At 32.4% G+C, this 25,730-nt stretch overlaps 2 protein-coding genes across 3 annotated transcripts in view; one reads left to right on the top strand and one right to left on the bottom strand.

Moving 5' to 3' along the window:
• Nucleotides 1-607: 607 nt before the first annotated feature.
• On the bottom strand, nt 608-11,337 carry LOC106072910 (leucine-rich repeat-containing protein 23-like). 2 transcript variants are annotated; one of them, XM_056009121.1, is made up of 10 exons: nt 11,096-11,337; nt 9,990-10,102; nt 7,188-7,362; nt 6,552-6,630; nt 5,251-5,381; nt 4,000-4,136; nt 3,663-3,739; nt 3,028-3,182; nt 2,003-2,095; nt 608-905 (listed from the first exon to the last, which is right to left on the bottom strand). In XM_056009121.1, exons 1-10 carry the CDS (start codon nt 11,219-11,221, stop codon nt 843-845), a joined length of 1,149 nt encoding a protein of 382 aa, XP_055865096.1. In that variant the 5' UTR covers nt 11,222-11,337; the 3' UTR covers nt 608-842. The 2 variants fall into 2 exon arrangements, with proteins under 2 accessions (XP_055865096.1, XP_055865097.1); XM_056009122.1 differs by lacking the exon at nt 2,003-2,095 and having other exon boundaries at nt 11,096-11,336.
• A 519-nt stretch (nt 11,338-11,856) lies between these two features.
• The window catches only part of LOC106072911 (uncharacterized), a 39,266-nt gene continuing 25,392 nt past the window's right edge, over nt 11,857-25,730 (top strand). The window contains exons 1-2 of the mRNA XM_013233366.2: nt 11,857-11,891; nt 14,904-14,962. The gene's annotated coding sequence lies outside the window, so the exon portion shown is untranslated. The remainder of the gene's footprint in view (nt 11,892-14,903; nt 14,963-25,730) is intronic.

The raw sequence follows: 25,730 nt of genomic DNA, 5'->3' as shown, positions 1-25,730 counted from the left end.
GACTCAGGGCACCCTGAAAATCCCTAAATTAAGATCCCAGTCTTCACCGAGATTTGAACCCATGACCCCAGGTTTGGAAGTAAGTTCCCCTTTTAGACCTTGCGATCTATAAGGCAGATAATGTAAAGGCCATGTGGCCAGTACAACAACCAACTGCCTTTACTAATGTCAGATGCCCATTAGAGCTTGGTGAACTCAAAAGCACCCAAAAATCCCGAAATTAAAAAATCAGAAACCAAGCGCTCAACCACTCTGCTACCACGCCTCTATGTTGGTATTAAGCCTAGTATTATTTGTGTGGCATAGAGGATAGCAGCTTGTAGCAGATGATATCTGAGAGACAGATGGAGAGCACACACGAGACCCAAAAAAAAGCCCTTGCAGATAAAAAGATAACTTAAATAGACCCCCGGCAAACACTAGCTTTGTCTGCACCAGGTGTGGCAAAATATGCAGGTTTGCATGGTAACATGAAATACTGCACTCATCTTTAATCTTCAGAATTGAAGACGTCTTATTTGTCTGTGTGTATTATTGGTACATACCAAAAAAAAAATAATATACTTGATTGAATTATTTTAAAAAATAGCATTATTCAAAACTCAGCTTCAACAAATTATTAATTCTTTTTAATGTCCTCATTTAAATATAGATTTAATAATATTTACATGCAATATAAAGCCTTACTTAGTAACATTTTTTTAAATTTATAAGTAGAAACAAAATAACAATGTCACCACTATTAGCATCACATACTAAATTTCACTTAGACAAATCCTCATAGTCCAAGCAGATTGAGTTGACCACAGGTACTGTACATTGACATTGGGAAACATCAATCATTAAAATTCTGGGGCTGCAGGGTTCTCACCAAGAGTACTTTCAAAATGTTCAGTTTCTTCTCCCTAAAAGTAAAAACACAAAGAGAATGGAGATAACAAAATACATGTGGACTCTCTACACAAGAAAATTTCAAATATAAAACTGGAAAAGAAAGTGAAGTACCCGGTAGTTGAAAAACAAAGAAGAACCAATAAAAAAAAAACGTCTGCTTTCAAACAAGGATGTTACATTCACTAAAAGTGCCCTCTGCATCGTCTTGCAGTATGTCTGTTTATATTAGTCACCTCCACTTTTTAATTATTTTTTTTTTCATTGAAACTTGACAATCGTTTCATAATTTGTTTGGTAATAATGCTATATGAGTAATATCCCATGATAATCTCCACCATTGTAAATTTATATCAACTATGGTACAAATATGCTTTTTTACAACAAATAAGAAACAAACAAAAAACTTCTGATAAAAAATTGCCCCCCACCCCCCAATTTTCCGATGGTCTTAGGCAACTCTGGCAAATGGTTATTCGACCCCCAAAAAGATAACAACCAACAGGTTGAGAACCCATGCTTTAGAGGTATATTTAAAAGTCATAAAAATGAAAGAAAAAAAAATTATTATTTGCAATGGATTGTGTTTGTTTCTTTTTGAGGTGAAAATTGAAATGCATGAAGTAATTGTAGGTAAACAAAAGGTAATGCTAATGCACTTATCCAATATTGAATCTATAATCGATTTACAGTATAGCTAGGTGATAGTGTATTTTTTTAATATATGTTTTTAAGTTAACAGACATTTCTTTTTTTTGCTTGCATTCTTCAAATTACTATTAACTATAAAAATGACCAGTTTAGTTTTCTTTAACTTTTAAAGTAATAAAGTTTAAATTATAAAATAGAAACACACAAAAAAAAAATTAACAAAGAAAGAGAAGAAAATTGTGTATGTGTTTTTGTCAAGATTAGTTTTTCTGTCAAAAATATTTTTTATTTTTTGTGTTCCTGTTAGTGTGTATTTGTAACAAAATGTCAATTTTAATTAATATTTTTTTACATACAAAAATGAAACTGAAAATGTTTTTAAAATAATCAAACAAAATTTTTAACGAAATTTTGGTAAAATAAAAATTCAAATTAATGATCTAAAACTTAAGTTGTAAACCTCAGCATAAAAATTATCTTCAGCATTCTCAAAATCTTCCCTAAGTGTCTTCTCTGTCAGCTCAATTTCCTCCATAATTTGTGCTTCCAAAATCTGTCCACAAAGAACTTTGATAGTTACTAATTATGTCCAATTGAATTTAAATTATATTTACACAAAAGACCAAACTGAAATAAAATTTTCCAGAATCTTGACACAATTTTAATTTAAATTACATTTTAAAATTATAAAAAGTCTGACGGTGTACAGTTTAAAATTTCTTTACAAATGGTGCACCAAATGACTAAATGGAGACAAATTAACTCTTTCCAAAATACAAAAGCTCCACTGATTCTGAGGCTGATGATTACTTACTAAACTGTATCTTTTACCATTCATTCATCCATCTCAGTGGCACTATAGCCCATGGAGGGCCCAGGCCTGCTTCAATACATCTTTTCATTTAGATCCCTCTTGTGCTTTTCATCTCTATGCCCAAACTCTAAGCTGTCATAAATCTGCCTCTACATTATCAAGCCCTTGTATTCATGTTCAGTCTTTGGAGCACCTGCCTTTTGGGTTTTGCTAACATACTTTTTTTTCTCTGTTTTCTGACATGAGATGACCTGCCCAACACAAACCCGATCTTTTTATTCTCACCACTAAAGAGGGGTCTTCATATAACTTGTATATCTCCTGCTTACAACTTCATGCAGATTTTATAGTAAAAAAAAACTTGTACATTTTGTAAGAAAAAGATTTTGAATTATTTTTTAGTAAATTTTCATCAACTTGTTTAAAAAAACAGTTCTAAAGTTATAGTAAGCTGAGATAGAATTAGAATATTTATAAAGATTTAATTGCTTACAAATGCAACTAAATCTGATCTTATAAATTATAGACATTCTTCAAAAGAGAAGATAATTATGTTCTACACATATCCATTCTGTTCATCTAGTCCTGCATGTTTTGTTAATTAGAGACTTGGTATTTGATGAATAAGCTGAGATCAAATTAAGATATTTATCAAAGATTGAAGTGCTTACAGCTTTTTCCTCTTCTTCAGCACGCCTCTTCTCTGCAATTTCCTCTGCTTCTGATCGTTCTTCTGGACTGTATTCATCTTTATCTAATCTTTCCAATGTTCTTATTGCTATTAAAGTCTCCAGCCTGTAATCATCTTCCTCTGCACAAGGGTTCTCTAATAAAACAATATTTCAAATTAGGGCATTATAATCTTAATACTGGCTTTATGGGTTATCTAATAAAACATATATTTTCACACATATATACATATCTATATAATATTATGATTGTATGTAGGATTTTTCATGAGGAAAATATTATTTCCACTTTGTTAAATATTTTAAAACTCCAGAACAATCATTTTTACCAAGTATTGTCATGTCACAAGCATCATGACTAAGGACTTTACTTTTACCAAACAATTGTGAGATATTTATTAGAACTGAGTCAGGTCTGTAACTTACCATCCACAAAGGCCAAATAAGAATATTACTTAAGCTGGTTGAATGCTTTAGATACTGTACAGCACAACTGTCACTTCTCTTAGTTCTGTATTCTATTTACAGCCTTTTTAATTATTTTTTTTAAAGAAATACTTTATATTACAAATCATTTTGTACATAAGCTACTTAAACCAAAAATTAAAAAAACTTACCAGACAAAACCACCGCTCTAAGCATTGGAAGTACTTTTAATTTGGTCACCTCTCTGACATTAGGGATGGCATTTCCCCTTTTTGTTTTAAAGAAAACACTAAGTTTTAGAATATTATAATCAAACAACTTATGTGTTTTCAGAAATATTCATTTAATACCAAATCCTTTATCCAATTACCATAACACAAAATAAAATGTATCTATAAACAAAAGATTTTGATAAGCTGTTATTTTAAAATTTGCTGAATTTTTTAGCAATCCTAATGAAAAAAGGGTGACTACATCAAACTAATTTTGCAGTATGGGCATAGAAAAAAAATGTGGAAAAGCTTTCACCTTAAGTTTATATATTGCAAATTCATTTGCAATTCAGAAAACCCTTCCAGGGATTCTATTTGATTTTCTCTGAGATGAATTGTGTTCAGACCAGGAAGTCGAGACATCCCTTCAATTTTCTTTAAAAGATTTGATGCCTGCAACCAATTTCCAATTAGGTACAAATTAACAATGTTTACAGTTAGTCCCTAATAAGCATAATTAACAGATCAGTATACAAAGCATCATTATAATGTTGTAGCATACTAACAATGATTGATGTGATAAAACAAATGAGGAAGAAAAAAACATATTTTCAATTTGCAGGAATATGAACAGTTAATGTGGACTTGGTTCTAGAGCAGTAGAAAGGAAAAAAAAAGAGGACACCGCAATAATCAATTATTGACCTCCATTGAAAAGGGGCAATGAAGAAACCAAACCAAAAAGTTCAGAAAAGCCACCAGATAAACTAAGGGAATGTTTGAAACAAAAAGTAACTTAATATTAAAATAATAAAATTCATCATGTAGACACAAACATATATGGTTCATATCTTGACATTTTATTAAAACATGTAGCCAATGTAATGAATATGAGAATAGAGGCAAAGCAACTGCCATTATAATATTAGGCCTGAATACTGACCTGTGATGTGGTCACTGTTGAGACCAATAGCTCTGTCATGTCACATGTCCCTACGTCAGACCTGTGACATGGCAACAAGCTATTAGTCTTTACTGACCAGAGGTAACAGGTCAGTGTTTAAGCCTACTATGACATTTGGTCTTGGGCAAAGCAATACAACTATAGAAGATGATGATACTAATCAAGTAGTTTTGTTCACTTTCTGAAGACGTGATAATGTTCTAAACTCACATAGTTTACTTGATCATTTAACATCTTTCTTTTAATAGAGTACAACTGAATTTCCTTTTAGCCAACTAAGCATATATGAGCAAAAAAAGATATCATTCTTTCTATTTTTATTGATGAAAACAAATTTTTTAGCTAATTAGTGTAGTGTATTTTTTTCTAGAAATGAAAAAAAAAACAATAATTTTGAATAAATAAAAACATTTATTATTATATATAATTCTGAAAAAAAAAAACGCATATAATCTTTAGTTTTCTTGAAAAATAGGCCTCTTATTATAAAGCTAATCTGGAATCTTTGTAATCAAGCCTAGATCTTGATCTATATACTGTGACCAATTTTTTTTTACACTATAAATATAAGATGTTAATGATATAGCTTAATATACTTCTTACCACAAACAAATTTTTTAAATTGGGCAAATTGATCCCTTCCAAGCTTTTAAGTTTATTGTTTCTCAGCTCAAGTGTGTGCAACCTAGACAACTTCCCTGCTTCTAATCCAGTAACTTCTTGTATATTATTGTCTGTGAAATAAAAAAAAGACTTAAAAATTATATTTCAAAAATATATTTATATTGTCCTAATTACTTTCTATGCGATAAAAATTTTTTTTTAAACTTGTTAAAAAAAAAAACACAATTTAATTAATGAACATTTATTTTTTCAAATAAAGTTTTAAATTTATTCTTGAATGTTTCTGACTAAAAGACACTGATAAGTCGTCGTCCAGATTGATTGTTCTCACTAATTGAAATCTTTTTGTCCAATTTTTTAGATTTAGACAAGACTTCCAAATGTGGTGTTGACAACATGTACTCAAAGGCCTATCTAAACTGTATCTGCAGACTAGCAACAATACCATTTATGTGACCCTGTATTGACTGCTGTTGTGTTAAGAATAATGATTTTGACATTCCTTTAAGCATCATATTATATTCATCAATAGGGCTTGCAGTTAGGTGAAAATATTCTCATATCATAGGCCTATATTTTCAAATATGATCCACAGTCACAACCCAAATGCCAAAAGTGAGAGTTCTTATCAGACACTAGATATTTTTTTATTGTCAATTCTCTGGGTAAATTCAAGCATAATTCCTCTTAAGAGATCTATTCAGCCTTGATTTTATCTGCATGTACTCTTGATTCCCTGACAGCTAATTCCCAATAGTAATGTCAAAGGCAAATCTTATTATGCTTCACTTAAGTTTTGAAGAACTTTTGTTTGCCTTATTGACAATGACAATTGTAACACTTGCTTACTGCTGGTGTTTCATATGTTTTTTCATATGGGAAAACTATTCTGCGACATGGAAATCTATGCTGCTCTTTTCTTCAGTACAACCACTTTATTCTTGCATTTAGATTGTTGATGAATCTGGTAAGTTTGTTGGATGCTTTTGTATGACCAAAGGGTAAAACACACACACACACAAAAACTACTGCACAAGCAAAAGTTCATCAAATGTAACACCATGGAAGGTATTATTTTTTTAAATCTTAAAAGTCATAACCCCAAAGAGCATTCTATATGAGCATGGCAGAGAAGCTATAATAATCATAATAAAACCTTATGGATAAAAGTATTTTAAAGGTTTATTTAAATGTGCATAATGAATTATGTGCCTTATTTTAAAATCTACCTTTAGCAATTTAAAGACACTTTTAATGCAGACTCATTTATATAAACTTACGATTAAGGTTTATATGCTCTAACATAGGATGGTTAATTCCTTCTGTTGTGGTGATTTTGTTGTGACTGAAATTGGCAACCTGAATAAGAATAGTCATAGTATGTCTTTAATGTTTTTAAAAATCATATTGTTTTGACATTGGTGACATAAAAAAGGAAATCATTGTAGTTCAAATAAGAAGACATAAGACAAGGGAAACAGTATTTGTTTTTGGAAGCAAAAGAAAACACAAATATCTCTAAGCTGCTAAATAGTCAAAGAAAGAGTAGCAAAGTAAATTTTCCCTCCCAAATCAAAATATCAATGGGGAAGATCAGAAATTAGTTAGCAGACATTCACAGAGAGTGCTGTATGGCCATTAAAACAACACTTTTCGCAGCTGATGTTTGGTGGACTGAGGAACATATTAAAATGCCAATCTCCATTGATTGACACCCAATGATGTTTATTACGAATATCTGGTCTTTAACACTTCTCCACCAAGTTTCAAAAAAGCAACATTTTTTATTACAAATGCAATACAGAAAAAAAAAAGAAAAACTGCATTACATATACATTTTATTTTCTAAACTAAAAGTTTAAAATTGTAGATAAATCTGGTTGTTTTTTTTTTAGTTACTAAGTATTCAGAATCACCTGTAAATATGGCATTTCATCCAATTTAGCAGAAGTTAGTAAGTTTTCTTCAGCTTTCAATGTCAACAGCTGTGTTAAGTAGTTTAAAGCTGATATATCTTTTAACATGTTTTTACTAATATCAACATACCGGAGATGAATGAATGACTTAAGAATATCAATGTTTGTAAGTTCCCTGTAAATAAAAAAATACAAAAGTGATAGTTGTTGTTTTTTTCACATTTGTTTTAAAATATTTTTGATGGTCTTAAAGTTGTATAGAGGTTGAAAGCTGAGTTAAAGTTATAAGTTAAGGAATGTGAAAAATAGTTACATTTTTTTTTCAGTCATGATTGTATGGAATGTTAAAGTAAATATAACACACAGAAGCTATCCTAATTTTGGTTAATTTCATTTTTAAACATATTAATTATAAAATATGTAAATAGATCTAGTTTTCTAAATTTTGAAAACATAAATGAAATAAATACCATCAACATTTTAATATTTGACAGAATATTTAGCTTTATTCCTAATTCAATTTTAAAAAATGATGTATAATTTAATTTTTCAATAATATATATAGTAGAGTCACTATTGCAGAGCAGGCATGTTTGCGGAACAACTCGTCGAAATTATTTAAAATCTACTTTATTTTGACATTTTCTGCTAAACTACTGTAACTGTACTGCGCATGGGCCATTTCTCTACATTTCCAACATAAGGGTTTTCCTTTCACAGCAGAAAATTAATTTTGACTGCAGGTTAAAGTTGACAGGTGTGGAATCGTCCATTATTTTTCATGTACCAGGAGAACTTAAGGCTTTTTAAAAATGATAATGACTTTTCACCTGCATGATACACATATTTTTCGGTTTATAAATGGAAAAACTTCATTTCATAGCTATCTACCAGGAATTCAAAAAAATTGGGAGGTGTTCACCTAGTTTTTACCTTTTTAAAGATAGTCACAATTATGGAACACTATAGATGTTATTTATTTGACCTGCGCATTTAGCTTAATATTTACATAGTAATTTAGATTATCGGAATTTAAATATGAGTTTGTATTAGTATACATCAATTTAAAAACTCTTAGAGAATAATATTACATATAATATATAATTTATGATTACCAGACGTCCAGCAAAAAGAGGACAAATCATAATATCAAATAATATCATATAGGCCTATATAATATTAATATAACAAAAAAAAATTAAAGCGGAAAATAAAACCTTGTAAGGAAAATCAGGCTACTGTGACGTCAATTAAATTAAAGAGGTAAAGAATCAAAAAGTGACAATGTGTTGTCTTAAGCTTTAATAGAATAAAATTAATGTAAAGGATAAGGAGTTCAAGTATTATATAAGACTAAAAAATATATGCTTTATATAGGCTTTGTTCCGACATTTTTACCATGTTCCGCAATTATGACTTCTTAAAAAATCCTGTTACATAATTGTGACTGACCGTATCTCAGTCGATTCGAATGTAAAATTTAAATATCTGTTGAAAAACTAAACAATGCGTCTATTTTTATCAGAAAATGGATGGGCAATGCCTAGATACTTTTAGTTTTTCCATAGGTCTAACCATTACGAGCAAAAAATTGAAAACTAAAAGTAGCTGCAAACTGTTCCGCAATAGTGACTCTACTCTATAGGATTAGCTTTATTTTTTTATGATAAACTTTTTATGTTTGACAACAAATGACAACACACAAAAAATATTTAAAAAAACAACTTAAATAACTTCAAAGTTTAAAAGGTGGAGAAAGGTTGAGATGGAGGGGAGAGAAAGGAAATGAAAAGCTATCATGGAACAATGGATGACATTATTAAAGGGAGATCAAACAAAACATTAGAGTTTATTAAAAGAAGCTTTTACAAAACAAATAAGAACATAATGCTAATTAACTTTGGTTAGACAAATATTACAGTATACATCCTCTGTTTGGGACCCCTCAACTCAAAAAAAACATAAAGAAACTAGAACAGACACAAAATAGAGCCAAGAGATTTATAATAAAAAAAAATTAACATTCATAAGAAAGCTAAAAAGATTTTAGAAATAAAAAAAAGACACTCGGGATAAGGATTTTGTCATTTCGCAATCACAAAGGAGATACAAGACTCCGATTGCAAGACATATATACAAAAACTCCTTTGTTCCCCAGGCAGTCAACTCATTAAAAACATTTCAACTAAACACTATGCATGTAACTTTTGAGTGAATCTGGTGTGGATGTATTTTTTTTTGTATAGTTATAATGTTTATAGTGTAATGCACAAATTGTAATACAATATTTCCTTACATATAATAAAGATTATTATTATTATTATATTCACATTTGACTAGAGTAACACAATTAGTAAAAGCGATAAATTTAGAGACACTTTAGAACAGAAGACTAAAATAAGAATAGAAACAAAACATTGAAACATAACTTATAAATACATACACACACCTAATGAAATACTCAGAAAGATAAAGGCACATTTCTTATACCATATACTTGGACAAATTTGTCCAAGTGCTTTTTTTGCCCTAGTATATGCCATTAGCATGGAACTGTTGCCTGAATCAGCTAGGAAAACCAGTGATTTAGGAGAGTTTAAGTTTTTAATTAACATGAACATTAACACATGAATATGCGCAGGCTATAAGTATCATCTCTTCTGAAAGAACATGTTTAGTTTATAAGATTAGAAGGATGGATACAGAAGGAGAGAGAAAGTGAAAAGAGAGGGGGAGAGATAGAGGGCGAATGATTGAAAGAAGGACAGGAAAAGATATGTATATATGTAATTTAAATCTTACCGTTCATGAATGTCGAGTTGAGCATAAGCATGTGACAGGCCATCCCCAGTTTTACAAAGCAAAGACAAGCTGTCTGCTATAAGCTCTTGTGATAGAGGATTAGGTTGAATTTTCTTGAATAAAATATAAATATACAAAGTAATTAATCTCTTGTGATAGAGGATTAGGTTGAATTTTCTTGAATAAGAGATAAATATAAAAAGTAGGCCTAGTTATAGCATATAGTTTATTATAATACATCTAGTTATTCATTATTCTGGATAATTGTAAAGGGAAATATATAAATATTAGATTTTAAAAATTGATAATATGCCTTATTTCAGCTATCCTCATCTCAAGCTGCAGCTATGATCATGATTGTTACATCATAAGAGTTTTAACTCCTCGAAATCTCTAATATATGTATTTTGTTGATATATACTGATATACTGTTTGTAATAGTCTAAAAAATAGATCTATATTTAGATTTGAAAAGTGATAGGAATATCTCTAAATTTAAACAGGGCATGTTCTAATTTAGCTGCAATTGTATTTTTGGATAGTCACCATATGATTATTATGATGATCCCTCGTGGAACTGAAGGATTCTAGGCCCTATTATGTTTTGGGCATAGGCATAATAATATTTTTTGAAACTTAGACAATCTCATGAAAAATAATAATAATTAATTCAACAATAAAGACGAAGATAAAATTGAAGAAAATAACTATTATATAGAGTAGAGAAGATAGATTCTCTAAAGTATTATACAATAGATCTAATATAAGGCCTATCTATAGTTCAGACTAAACTTAATTCTAGAATATTTCAAATATAGGCCTACCTCTATAATAGATGCAGATAGTTTGGTAAATTTGGTCTTATTTTAAAATTGTTTGTGCTTAAATCCATATTAAGATTAGGTCTAGCAGTAATAATATATGGGCCTAATTAAGATGTGACTTTAGACTACTTAGTACGTCAATAATAACTAGACGTCTAGAATCTAGATCTAGATCTACTGTAGTGTAACTGTCTAGCAGATGCAGATGACAGAGTCTAACTCTAACTAACGTTTACTAGATCTACTCATCTAGTCTAGATCTAAATCTAACTAGTAACTTACTTCTTCTTCTACATGATCTTCTTCGTCGCCTTGAATATCTTCTGCACCTTCATCTTTATCTCTATCTATTTCAATGCCATCTTCTTCTTCGTTTCCAATAATTTGTTCGGTTTCGTCGTCAGACATTTTATCTTCAATTAGATTCTAGATCAAGATCTAAGCTAGATCTAGAGTCTAGAATCTCAAGTAAACAAGAAAACGAATTGAATTTTACAGAGCGTCGCCGTTTCTCTGACAACAGTTATTTCCGGTTTTATCTAGATCTATATTTTACTAGATTTTAGATCTACACCATATTTTAATTTTCCATAAATGCATTTAATTTTTAAGTCTAATTAAATTTATTATGTTATATTAATTTTTCTATATATAAAATAGATCTAGGTCTACCATAAAGAAATTACTCAAATTTGTTTTTCAATTCTAAAAATTATTTTATTTAATATTTAGACCGAAGATTAGATTAAATCAATTTTGGACTGAGGATTTGAGGCTAACTCAATAAATTATTTTGTGGAAAAAGAAAAAAAAATAATAATCGGTAAATCACACAGGATGACTTAACACCGAAAATGACACAGCGTAGTAGATTATATATATTATTTTCTCTAATCAATTCTAATCTAGACGTCTAAGTTTTGTGTCTCGACCGAGATGCACCGCCTTTTCATTGTGAATTCTTTTACTTCAGTCTTTCAGTGAAGGCTCAGTAAACTCAGTTAGTAGTTGTGTAGGTGTATTCTAATTCTGTTATTTTCTTATTCTTATAAATTCATTGTCATTGTTATTCGAATAGGTAAGCGAGTTTTATCAGTTTTGTTTCTAGATCTAGATCTAGATATCTAGATCTAGATTCTATTTGTATTAACTATTATATTATATTAAATATATCAAATAATTATAATGATAATATAGATCTAAATAATATTTAATCTATTTAATATTAAGTTAATTAAAATTAAGTAATTAGATCTAGATCTAGATTAAGTAAAGGTTTTATCTTCGAATTAAGTCCATTATAATGATTATTATTTACTATATTAATAATATTTTTATAATAATTAGATCTAGAATCTAAATAATAGATTCTTGCTAGTATTCTTTATAATTTATAATAATAATATATAGAAAAATAATAGATCTAATACTAGTAACTATATATAATACTATATATATTATTTAGACTCTAGCACTAGCTAGCCTAGACGCCCTCGCCCTAGAACTAGAATGGAATGCCTAGATTATCATCTAGCAATCTAGGACAGGAGGATATAGATATAGAGTAGTATAGAGATCGACATAGCATAGACTAGAGTAGATAGAATATTAATACTGAATTCTAGATCTAGCTTATTCTAGATCTATACTAAGTTTTTTATATAGATCTAGAGTCTAAGTCTAGCTACATAGTAATCATAGTTACAGTCTGAGTATATCTAGATTCTAGATAATTTATATAATATAAGAGGTCTATATAATATTTATCATGATCATCTGAAAAAAGATTTAGTTGATATAATGATCATCTAGTTCTAAACTAAAAAAAAAAGTAAAAGTTCCCCCATCAGACCATACAGGACAGTCTATCTAGTGGCAATAGCCACTATAAGGAAGATGATGTTAAAAGTTAAAGGTCCATTTCTTTTGCCAACGCCACAGTTAACATGCAGAATGTCATTTGGCCAGCATAATGACCAATCGCCTTTACTTTCCCAAACTAAAGTCAGGTACCCACCAGAGTTGGGTGGACTCAGGGGCACCCTAAAAATCCTGAAGTTCAAAATCCCAGTCGGCACCTAGATTTGAACCCAGGACCTCCAGGTTCGGAAGCCAAGGGCTTAACCATTCAGCCACTGCACTCCTTATTCTAAACTAGATCTAGATAATAATAAATAATAGATTCTTGGTCTAGATATAGATTCTAGGTCGAGATCTAAAATTCTAAATTTAGTCAGTTTGATGTCAGTTGACGTCATAGATCTGTCACTAGCCTTATTATATGTTAGGGTTACCAGACACAAGCAAACCCAGAGGAGGAATAAAAGGAGGATGAAGCCTTACAAAGTAAGGATGTAATCATCTTCTTTTTTTGAATTAATGTCTTTAGTTTATAAGATAAAACACAAAGAACAGACAAAGTAAACTTGCTAGATTTGTATTTAATTAATGAAACATTTTTTATTTCATGTTTAGGTCTATATCATTTGTCATTGATTGATTGATCTATATATATTTTAATTATTTATTTGGAAAGCACCAATCGCTAGCACTAAATAAATGTTATTATAGTATAGTAATTATTATTTTTGCTTGAAATATCTAAAGTTAAAAGTAATGTGTGTCTTTATAAAGAACCCTTTTTTACCAATTTTTTGTCGCATATAATTATTGATATCAATATCATTGTCATAATGTATTTTTCATCATTGATTTTCTAGCTCACTTATCACACTCACACTTATTTCTATGATTATTTGGGTTTTATAGGTCAGCTTTGTGGGAATTTTATTTACATTTAATACATTAAAAAATCTAATATTCAATAATCTACACTTGCTTTAATGATATTCACATCCAGAAGTCTAGTTTAGTTGTATTTATAATTTTATATATATTATATATATATATATATATATATTTAGCTTTTGGAGGCATGGTGGCCTAGTGGTTAAGTGCTTGTCTTCTGAACCTGATGTCCTGGGTTCGAATTTTGGTGAAGATTGAGATTTTTAATTTTAGGATTTTTATGGTGCCCTTGAGTCCACCCAACTCTATGGATAGCTGACTTAAGTTGGAGAAAGTAAAGACATTTGGTCGTTGTGCTGGCCACGTGACACCCTGCTAGTTAACCATTAGCCAAAGAAACAGATGACCTTAACATCGTTTGCCCTATAGATTGCAAGGTCTGAAAGGAGATATTTAGCTTTGTTTTAAAAAAAAAAACTATTTTGTATATAGTTTTCAATGTAATGTGGTAGATTATTTCTTATTTTGGTTGGATTACATCATTATTATTTTTTTCATCTCATTATCTTTTAAAATCATTGACTGTCTTATCCATATCTTAAATTACCTAATTGAGAAATGGGTTGTAATTTAAACATATTTTTTGAAGCATATATATTATATGTTGCCTGCAGTCATTTTAATTAGTTTTGTTTGTGTGTTGTTGTTTTTTTATTGCAATTTTTAGTTTTTCTTAAATGTCTATTAGGGAATGAGGGACACATAAAGTTTAGTTAATAAATATGAGAGTGGTAAAAGGTGGGGAAAGCAGGTGTTTGGCTCATAGTCTACATGCATATTGTGGCATTAGCCTAAAAATCAACTAACTTTATACTTCTCAGCTAATGTGCTGTTATATATGGTTAATTATTTATTACACAAATATATATGTAAATATATTAATTAAAGTCCTTTAGTTGAGAAGAATAAAGTATATATATATCTATATATATCTATATATATCTCTCTCTCTCTATATATATATATATATATATATGCATATGATTAAAATGAACTAAATGAAATATTAAAACCATGATGAAATGATTATTATACATGAAAATGAAGCTGTTGCTAAGAATGTGTTTATTTGGATTGGATTGTCTGTAGAATGAAACTTTATCTGCTTTAGGACTACTGAACATCAGTTAGGATTATGATAGTTTTTAGGGCTACTCAACATTAGTTAAGAACAAGATAGGTTTTAGGATCTCTACATCAGTTACAATCATGATAGGTTTAAGGACTACTCTTCATCAGTTAATATCATAATACTAATGAAATGTATTTTTCTTATACATAGGGAAACTGCTGTCGTGTGTATTTGCTAACTGGAGACTTTTTAATAGCTAATATTTCCAGGTAAGTCTGTAATGTTTTATATATGTCTTTCTTGTCTTCTTCATATATATATATATATATATATGTCTCTTCATGAAAAAATATTCATTCATTCTTTCACCTATACACTCATCTATCAAGAGATCTCTTGAACTTCCATGAAATTTTGTACACAGGTTCCTTTTACTTCTTAGGTGCTTACTAAATAGAAAATAGCTGTGTGAATGTTTGCGTACAAAGTTTATAATATAAAATGACATCAACAATTCATTGATGCTTAACTCGCCATTGTGGAAAATTTAACAACACTAAATTGATATTTTCTTTTTTTTTAATCTGAAAAACATCAACTATATTTAAGTATCTATTTAAAGTATGTGTGTGTGTTGGAGAGGATTTTTTTTACATGTATTACAGTTGGTGGTAATGGGGTCATAATTCCAAATAGAGCCTTTTAAATATTTGGATCTTGAATTGAGAAGTCGAAGAAAAGTCTGAGATTATATTTAAGACTAACTGTCTTGTTGGAAGAGGGAAAGTTATACTAGATTTTACAGGACAAAGAAAATTATGTTTGGGTGCTCATTATAAAGCAGGCCGTTCCAATTCAAGTCAAACATCTATTTGGGGTGCATCAAAAAGGGGTTGAGTGTCATAGCAAGAACAAGAAGACTATATGGGTAAGAATAATGATACGCAGGGAGCGAAAAAAAAAGGGGGGGGATCCAAAGAGAGAAAGATGTGGAGAGAAATAGCCAACTGTTCCAATTCAAGCTAAAAACCTATAGAGAGCATTACGATGCATAAGTTGAGTTCTGAGAGACAAGATGGAAGAGAGAAGGAGAGGGAGAGAAGGTGATATTTAAAAGTGAGTTGTTTAATTAAATGTAACAGATACTAGAATCTACAAGCTTAAAAGTACATTAGAGGTGATCATTAAAATGTTGATTTATGGGAAGTGCAAAGAAATAAATAAATAAAGAGAGCAGGTTTCACCCCAAAAAAAAAAACAACAATATATAGTCTGGAAACAAATCAATGGGCTACTCTTAGAGTAATATATTTTATTATTTGTAATCATCTTGATTTCAACAATTATCTGCCATAATATAATAGGTTTGCTTAGACATAGGTTTGATCTATCCCCACCCCTTCTTTTCTGTCTCTGTATCTATCTCCTCTTTCACCTAGACTTTCTCTCACTCCATATAGTTTATTTTTTTTACATTAGGAATGCTTGTTTTAACTTTTTGCTGTCGTGCGTTACATTGTGAGGGTCTTTTAAGCTGTGTTTATATTATTACATGACAAACATGCAACAGTTACATTCAACAAAACAAAAAGGCAAAGAATTTGTTAATTTACTTGATAGTTTCATTCCTCGTGAGCATTCATTCATTCTATCTTAATTGGAGGTTTGTACAGTGGAACGTATTATAGTGAGAGCTTGGTGGGATACTAAGAATAGTGTTAATGTGAACTTTTAACAAGTGCATACAAGTTTAATATTAATTCTTGCACCGGTATTTTTTTAGGGGAAAAGGTGGATGTTATTAGTTAAAGTGCACTTTGGTGTCAGTTTAAGTGTGGTGGGTTTGATTCCTGGTTTTGTGATTTAATTTTTAAACTGTTTTGTTTTCTGCGTATGCTAATCTAACTTTTATCCCAATCGCGACTTAACACTTCACTGTTGACAAAAACCTCAAAAGGCCCCTAACCCCGGTGACATTCAAACTTCAATTCCTCCAGTTGTACCAACGTGACCATTATAAGGTATTTATAAAGTATGTCTTGACGAACCTTTTCTTAACCATGTCCTTCAAAATAGTTGCGCATAACTGTGTATAAGTATACAGTACAGTGAAATCATGTCTAGGAAACTCTGTCTTTACGCAACAGAATTATCATAAATTTAGGACCTATCATTATTCTTGATAAAGGAAATGCGTCAAATCGAGGAGTCTCGGGTTTCAATCTTGATGAAGACTGAGTTTGAATTTGAGGATTTTAGCACGCCCTTTAGTCCACCCAACACCAGTTTTGGATAGTAAAGCCGTTGGTCGCTGTGGTGGCCACATGACACTCGATGGCTGCCTGGTCGTGCAGTATGCGTTCTGGACTGTCGTTAGGGCTTCGATAGTCCTGGGTTCATACCCTGCCCGCTGCCATCCCCCGTCGTCCTGCGGGAGGTTTGGACTAGGAAGTAAATTATTTTCAACTCTGAAGGAACATTTTACATTTTAAACCGACGGCCATGGAAACAGATAACCTTTACATCATCTGCCCTAGAGATAGCAAGGTCTGAAAGAGTAACTTTAATTTTATATTTTCGGAAATGGAAACGGGTCACGATTTCGTCGATCTTTTCCAAGTATTCAGTATTCTGTGTTTGTTAAAACGTTCGCCTTGATGCGTGTCCAAGACTATAGAATATGATGTTTGGAAAAAAAAAAGAGAAAAAACGCCATCAAATCAATGTTTCCATTTTATACTGTTGATTCTCAGGAAGTGCTAGACTTTACCTTTATGTTGTTCTTACAACTCCACGCTCTAATGTCAATAATATTGATAAATAGTCCTCACGTTTGGTCAGATAGTCTAGTATTTGGATTGAAAAAAAAGTATGGTCAATCTCATTCTAGGGGACTGAGGCGAAGAAAAATAAGGAACAAAAGCGTATAAAAGATTTATTGAAAGCCCTATTGATTGGCTGACATACTTTCCTTCCTTTGTGGCGTTCTTGGTCGTCATGGTAACGTACAGCTTTGGTCGTGACGGAATATCTGATGAAATTGATTTATGCTTTCGTGACTGTGCTGTGACACTAAAACTAGCAAGTAGATCCAGTTTTTAAACCAGTTTTTTTTTTTTTGGTGCTGCTTGACAACCGCAAATAGACCTACGTTTTTTTTCCCCTCTCAATGTCTTTATTGTAATACTATTAGAAATAGTAGGTAGACAAAACGCATGAACTCTAATCGATATGTTCTCATTGATAAGTTCACTAGAAGCAGGACTTCACTTTACATGGTCACGTGTAGGATTGGTGTGATTTAAAACTATGCCCATATTATATTGTAGCTTGCTGTAGCTAATTCTGTTATAAGTCATTATGTACTGGTATTCTTGTTTTTGGAGGCGTCCCACTTATGTTGAAAAGAGGTGAACACCAAAATAGAATAAAAACTAGTTGCTAAACTCGTTAAAAAATGGTGACTAACCATGATTTATTATTTTGATGTGCTGTATGTTGCTGCAAAATATATATATATATATATATATATATATATATATAATTTGGTAACAGACATAGGTATCGAATCCTTTACGAATATTTGGATTTTTCTAATATTTTCAATGCATTTATATAGTTTAACATATTTAACTTCTAATTAATATATTTATCACCAAGAAAAAAAGATCACTTTATCTTATTGTGTATTCTTTATTTTCAAGTATATGTATCATCAGTTCTCATGATTGGTCTGTAGATGACAAATATTCAATCGATTAAGCTCACGGACTCCCCTGTTAAATACATGTGTGTTTGAGCACCGTCCGTCCCTAGTCTACTTAAATACATGTTTGTTAGAGCAATGGCCGTAGTCTACTTAAATACATGTTTGTTAGAGCAATTGTCCGTCCCTAGTCTACTTAAATACATGTGTGTTAGAGCAATGTCCGTCCCTAGTCTACTTAAATACATGTGTGTTTGAGCACCGTCCGTCCCTAGTCTACTTAAATACATGTGTGTTAGAGCAATGTCCGTCCCTAGTCTACTTAAATACATGTGTGTTAGAGCAATTGTCCGTCCCTAGTCTACTTCAATACAAATAGTGTGCACTGCTAAGAAAACAATAAAAGCTCAATATGATTTACGTTCTATGGAACTCAATGAACCACGTTGACTAGAGTTCGATTGAGTCTAGTACCTGCGTACCTCATACAACTTCCTTCACACCTCATAATGTTAGGTGTCGTCTATCCAGAGGAGTTGGCTTCTTTGAAGTGTGTGGTAGTCGGCAATCAAACATGATGACCGATACCAATTTGAGTCCAGTCGACGGCCTATAATCTGCATTTATATTTTAAAAAATCATTACGTGGTTTCGATCTTGAGCCCTTTTGACAGGATTGTCCTCAAGGTATCGGTCACCGCTTGTTCATCTAACTTAAGTGAGTTTAATGGTAAGGCGAAATTTACGTTTAATTAATATCACAGGAATTCATTTCCTAAGCTCGATGCTTATTTTGTTCTGACTTTGAAATAATAGCAGAACGAAATACAAATATTGAGAGGGAAAGAGCTTGAAGTCATGTTAGTTTTGTATCTTATTTTATATAATACAGACGTTACTTCAAAAAAGAAGATGATTACGTCCTAGGCGTCATGCATTTAGTTATGCATATTAACCAATGGCCTAAATTCTGCCAAGTCACTGGTTTTCCTATCTAGCTCAGGCAACCCATTCCATGCTCTAATAGCGCTAGGGAGGAAGGAGTATTTGTACAAATTTGCCCTGGCATATGGGACGAGGAATGTGCCTTTATCTTTGTGTCTTTCTGAGTATTTTATTGACCGAAATAGACGGGTCATTGTATCAGAAAGTACCGATGACCTTTTCTGAAATATCAAGTTATTTGATATTGGTAGAAATTCAGATATTAATTTAATGCTATATTGATGATATTGATGAATAGGTTTGAAGTTTCCTCAAAAACAACTTGGTATTCTTTGTATAAAGTGATTCATTTGAGCTAATAATTCGAGAATGTGAGTTGTATCTCTACATAAATGACCGCATCGCTTGTGTCGTTAGCTCTTAGGTCTGGCCGTCTGACGTCAGTGTTTGAAAGCTGCAACATTGTCCCTGGTAATTCTCATGAAATCCTGCTGAAGGTCTGTGCAACAAAAATGTAATGACCTTTATTTTAGATGGAACACCGGGAACTTTCCAACCATAGGCCCTTGAAGTGACTTTTAAAAGAACACTATGTCCCTTGTCTCTGGTGTCTCTACCCATAGTTTCACAATGAAGTCGTAACAAATGTCACAATGATTTGTGTTGATTGTTTGACTTTATTCAAAATGGATAAAGTTTGTCTAACTAATTAGTATATATATATTTACATAAAACAAAGGAAACAAAGTTGCTTTACATCTCTGTTTGTAGGTTGTAGGCCCCTATTTATATATACTTTTTGTTTTGTTTTTTGTTATTTGTTTGTCTGGTTTATAATTGGTTTAGCTACTTTACACATAACTTTCTTGATCATCATTATAATGATCTAATAAGTCGTATTAGTAATTCGTCGATATTCTTTGTGTGAACAGGCGCACTACTTAACTGGGAATTCAATGGAAAGAAGCAAATATTTTCTGTCAGACACATATCAGAAATACTTTTTTTTTAATTCAATAGATATTGTTATAATACATATATGGCTTGATCCCATGCTTTTTCTCTATTCCAGACAAGATTAGTCTATAAGCTTTCGTTGTATAAATAGGTTATATCACACAATATTAATATTATTTTTTGTTCAATGTAATGAAAAAACAAAAAGAGGGACATGGGTGGATTCGTGCGTAACATAAGCCTCACCGCCACCAGATTTAACGTACCTAATACCCACATAACTCTACCGCAGTGTTCTGGACAAGTGATTTCTGGACTGTCGCCATGGCAATCGCAGCTCCTGTTTGTTCTATAAATAACTTATGTTCCTGACGGTGACATTTGCTTTGAAAACCGCGACTATGATATAAAAATAACATTAACTTTATGATTCCTAATGGGTTGATAACACAGAAATCTGGGAGGGCGAAAACCCAAAACGTTACATTGCCTAGTTGAACTGGGAAGTAGTACCTTTACTGTTATCATATAGGTGGCCTCCCCTACTTTATGCAAAGCTCCCTAAAGATATAGATACAGGTACATATATATTTTTTTCCCCTTAGTCTTAACATATTTGTATGTGCCTAACTCTCCTTGTTCTGTTGATTGTCTTGTAAACGTGCTATATTGGGGCATTGTGGTGCACATGCTAATAGATCTATGTGCATTTATAGACGGCGTCCTTTGCAGTTGTATTGTGTCGGCTATTTAATACGTGTTTCATTGAACTAGAAGATCGTTGAATTGTTGTTGTTTTTTTTAACTGGGGAATTACTTTAATCTTCTTTGGCTTGGCTGCCCCTATGCTGCAAGACGATAGGCTAGACATAATTGGTGAGTGCTTTAACCCGTTGTTTGTCTTTTCGTACCAGCAGTATCTACTGATTCTGTGATGTGTTTCTCTGACTCTCAAGACTTTGATGTGAGAGTTTTACTTACTTTGTGAGTTAAACTCGTGTTGGTCAGTATAATAATAGAGAATGCACAGGAATATTTATAAATGAGGTTATGCTTACAATGGACTGTAATGTACTTTTATTGTTTTTCATTGCTTATCTAGCTACGTTCCACCACAAGAGGGGAAAATGCTCTAATATATATATATATATATATATATATATATATATATATATATATATATATATCACACGTTCGAAAACTGGTTGTGATATGGACTATTGATAGCTCGTCTGTGTGCTATGTGTTCAACTCATGTTGATAGATATGGACATATGTTTTTTCCGTATTCGTCTCTTAGAAGCAGAACGTTTTGATCAACTTTTGGAAACCTATTTGTATACTCGAGTAGTCAACATTTTTAATCATTGTGAAATCTTTGGACGTTGAAAAAGTCAAGACTCCAGTGGTTTGTTTTCTTCTTTTATAAACTTAGCATTATACACATACAGAATCTACATTTACACAAAAATAAACTTAAGAAATGGTCATGAATCTACCGTGTTGAATTTTATGCCTAAAGTGTGCGGGCAGATGAAAATGTGATTCTGAGCTAAAAATAACGATTATGGTAATCTGTGTCAAACAATGAGAATTGTCTGCGTGTGAACTGCATAAAATTCAGGATGTTGTATTTTACCATTGGTGATAAGAATGCATTACGTAGTTTAGGTTAAAAGTGAAGTGCGTACCTATACTGAACTATAGAGAAGTGACTTGAAATGCAGTTGCGAAACTTAGTGTTGTAGATTGCAAGATTTGTAGATAATTGTAGGCTACGTATTATTGTTCATTGTCTTTTTCTAATTAATAAGAGCTCGTCTTTAATGCTGTTGTTTAAACATTTATCTGCTCAACAGATATCGAAAGATAGCTACTATTAAAACGACAATTTGTGGAGGACTATGTTGCTAGCAATGTTGTGTGCAGTCAAATAGACGGGTCATTGTATCAGAAAGTACCGATGACCTTTTCTGACTTCATTCCCCCCCCCCCCCCTCACAGGACATGACAGCGCATCTAGATCTAGTAGTCGTTTCATTTTTTAATCGTTTGCCGCATGTGTATTACCGATAGTATTATTATTATTATTTATATAACTTACAAGTGCACTTTTCAAATCATTTTTCGAGTCTGTTATAGGGACTGACAGACGACAGTGTCCGGGAAGTGGAAAAAATTCTGTTCACCGATGTTCTGGGTGCCTCGCGCTGTCAGGGACGGAAGAACTCTATGTTTCTGTCTTGCTAATTAGATCTTAAGCGTTCTCGTGCGATCCCTGTGTGTCAGTGACTCTCAGATGTATATCTTGATCCATGGCGCAGGCCGTCTTCCTCGTTTGTGAGTGCTTGTCTTCTATGTACAATGAATGAACCAATAAACCAATAAGCATTTATGATTGATGCCCCTGTTACATATCTTATATAATACAGACGTTACTTCAAAAAAGAAGATAGAGTCTAATTACGTCCTACGCGTCATGCAAATATACAAGTAAATTAGCGCCCTGGTTATGTTAATGTTTTGAAGACTGCATTGATATCAACGTAAAGAAGACTAATTTAGACATCCTCTAAGCAATGATAAGACCGATGTACTTCCCTAAATATTATGTTTAAATGAAATGCATACATCCTAAGATTAAGCTATAACATAGTAGGTAAGAGTGTTAACAATATTACGGCTTTTTGTTAATGACGAGTTTTTCCTACAGCCTGTGTATTGAACTAGTCAGCCTTTGGTTGACCCTCAATTCAATATGTTCCCAAGCACCAACAAACTGTCTTTAATGAGCGACTTGTTAGTTAGGTGCTCGTGGAGCCATTATTGCACGTATAGTTTTGTGTTGTGTTTTTGTCGACCTACTTTCCAGGTATTTGTCCCTCGTTTCATTATACACTTAACGTCATCAACATGACCAATTCCCCCCCCCCTCCCCCATCCCTTCGCCCTATGCATTGTTTAATGTCATAGAGTTTAGATCATCGCTAATGCCAGTTGTCTTTCCTAATGGCTTACTAAGGGAAGTTATTTTCTGAACATAGATTTTCTTTTTTGTCAACGAAGCTATGTGTGTGGGGGGGAGGGGGGAATAACTATGGCATGGTATGCATACACACATACGCGCGCGCGCTGTATTGATGAGACTATAATGGGACAGTGGACTGTGTAAATCAGTTGGATCATTCATTTCATGATGTAATGCTCTTTTATTGCCCTGACAGGTTAATACTGCTGTTTATCGAAAAACGAATCAAAAGAACTCTGTGAAAAAGATGAATCTGCACTGGGAAAAAGGAGGGGGATTCTACCTTTACTACTAGGTTATAACCGCGTTTAGTCGATTTCTTAAAGGGAAAACAAAACACATATATTTTTTTATTTAATTGAAATAGCTCGTTCAAGTTGTATTGGGAAGTAAGGTTTCATCGATCAAAGCTGAGTTGTCGGCCAGTTTAGGTAGGCCTACGTGGATAAGGGGACACACACGCCTCGTATCATCACTTTTAGTGAAGAAATGAGCGAATTGGAATTAACACTTCTTGATGCTAAATCTGGTTTTAGGAGAGTCACTTCTTGATGCTAAGTCTGGTTTTAGGAGAGTCACTTCTTGATGCTAAATCTGGTTTTAGGAGAGTCACTTCTTGATGCTAAGTCTGGTTTTAAGAGAGTCACTTGATGCTAAATCTGGTTTTAGGAGAGTCACTTGATGCTAAATCTGGTTTTAGGAGAGTCACTTGATGCTAAATCTGGTTTTAGGAGAGTCACTTGATGCTAAATCTGGTTTTAGGAGAATCACTTCTTGGTGCTAAATCTGGTTTTAGGAGAGTCACTTCTTGATGATAAATCTGGTTTTAGGAGAGTCACTTCTTGATGCTAAATCTGTTTTTAGGAGAGTCACTTCTTGATGCTAAGTCTGGTTTTAGGAGAATCACTTCTTGATGCTAAGTCTGGTTTTAGGAGAGTCACTTCTTGATGCTAAGTCTGGTTTTAGGAGAGTCACTTCTTGATGCTAAGTCTGGTTTTAGGAGAGTCACTTCTTGATGCTAAGTCTAGTTTTAGGAGTCACTTGATGCTAAATCTGGTTTTAGGAGAGTCACTTGATGCTAAATCTGGTTTTAGGAGAGTCACTTCTTGGTGCTAAATCTGGTTTTAGGAGAGTCACTTGATGCTAAATCTGGTTTTAGGAGAGTCACTTGATGCTAAATCTGGTTTTAGGAGAATCACTTCTTGGTGCTAAATCTGGTTTTAGGAGAGTCACTTCTTGATGCTAAATCTGGTTTTAGGAGAGTCACTTCTTGATGCTAAATCTGTTTTTAGGAGAGTCACTTCTTGATGCTAAGTCTGGTTTTAGGAGAGTCACTTCTTGATGCTAAATCTGGTTTTATGAGAGTCACTTCTTGATGCTAAGTCTGGTTTTAGGAGAGTCACTTCTTGATGCTAAATCTGTTTTTAGGAGAGTCACTTCTTGATGCTAAATCTGGTTTTAGGAGAGTCACTTGATGCTAAATCTGGTTTTAGGAGAATCACTTCTTGGTGCTAAATCTGGTTTTAGGAGAGTCACTTCTTGATGCTAAGTCTGGTTTTAGGAGAATCACTTCTTGATGCTAAGTCTGGTTTTAGGAGAGTCACTTCTTGATGCTAAGTCTGGTTTTAGGAGAGTCACTTCTTGATGCTAAGTCTGGTTTTAGGAGAGTCACTTCTTGATGCTAAATCTGGTTTTAGGAGAGTCACTTGATGCTAAATCTGGTTTTAGGAGAGTCACTTCTTGGTGCTAAGTCTGGTTTTAGGAGAGTCACTTCTTGATGCTAAATCTGGTTTTATGAGAGTCACTTCTTGATGCTAAGTCTGGTTTTAGGAGAGTCACTTCTTGATGCTAAGTCTGGTTTTAGGAGAGTCACTTCTTGATGCTAAATCTGGTTTTAGGAGAGTCACTTCTTGATGCTAAATCTGGTTTTAGGAGAGTCACTTGATGCTAAATCTGGTTTTAGGAGAGTCACTTCTTGGTGCTAAGTCTGGTTTTAGGAGAGTCACTTCTTGATGCTAAATCTGGTTTTATGAGAGTCACTTCTTGATGCTAAGTCTGGTTTTAGGAGAATCACTTCTTGGTGCTAAATCTGGTTTTAGGAGAGTCACTTCTTAATGATAAATCTGGTTTTAGGAGAGTCACTTCTTGATGCTAAATCTGTTTTTAGGAGAGTCACTTCTTGATGCTAAGTCTGGTTTTAGGAGAATCACTTCTTGATGCTAAGTCTGGTTTTAGGAGAGTCACTTCTTGATGCTAAGTCTGGTTTTAGGAGAGTCACTTCTTGATGCTAAGTCTGGTTTTAGGAGAGTCACTTCTTGATGCTAAATCTGGTTTTAGGAGAGTCACTTGATGCTAAATCTGGTTTTAGGAGAGTCACTTCTTGGTGCTAAGTCTGGTTTTA

The sequence above is a fragment of the Biomphalaria glabrata genome, chromosome 13 (assembly GCF_947242115.1).
Source record: "Biomphalaria glabrata chromosome 13, xgBioGlab47.1, whole genome shotgun sequence".
NCBI lineage: Eukaryota > Metazoa > Mollusca > Gastropoda > Planorbidae > Biomphalaria > Biomphalaria glabrata.
Note: the sequence above shows the minus strand (reverse complement) of the source record. Positions and strands in the feature narration are given on the sequence as shown.

Coding starts and splice junctions, on each gene's coding strand:
- LOC106072910 (XM_056009121.1), bottom strand. CDS start 11,221: ATGTCTGACGACGAAACCGAACAAATTATTGGAAACGAAGAAGAAGAT. Junction 6,631..7,187: donor ATGAAATGCCATATTTACAG/GTGATTCTGAAT, acceptor ATTCTTATTCAG/GTTGCCAATTTCAGTCACAA. Junction 3,183..3,662: donor TAGAGCGGTGGTTTTGTCTG/GTAAGTTTTTTT, acceptor TTGTTTTATTAG/AGAACCCTTGTGCAGAGGAA.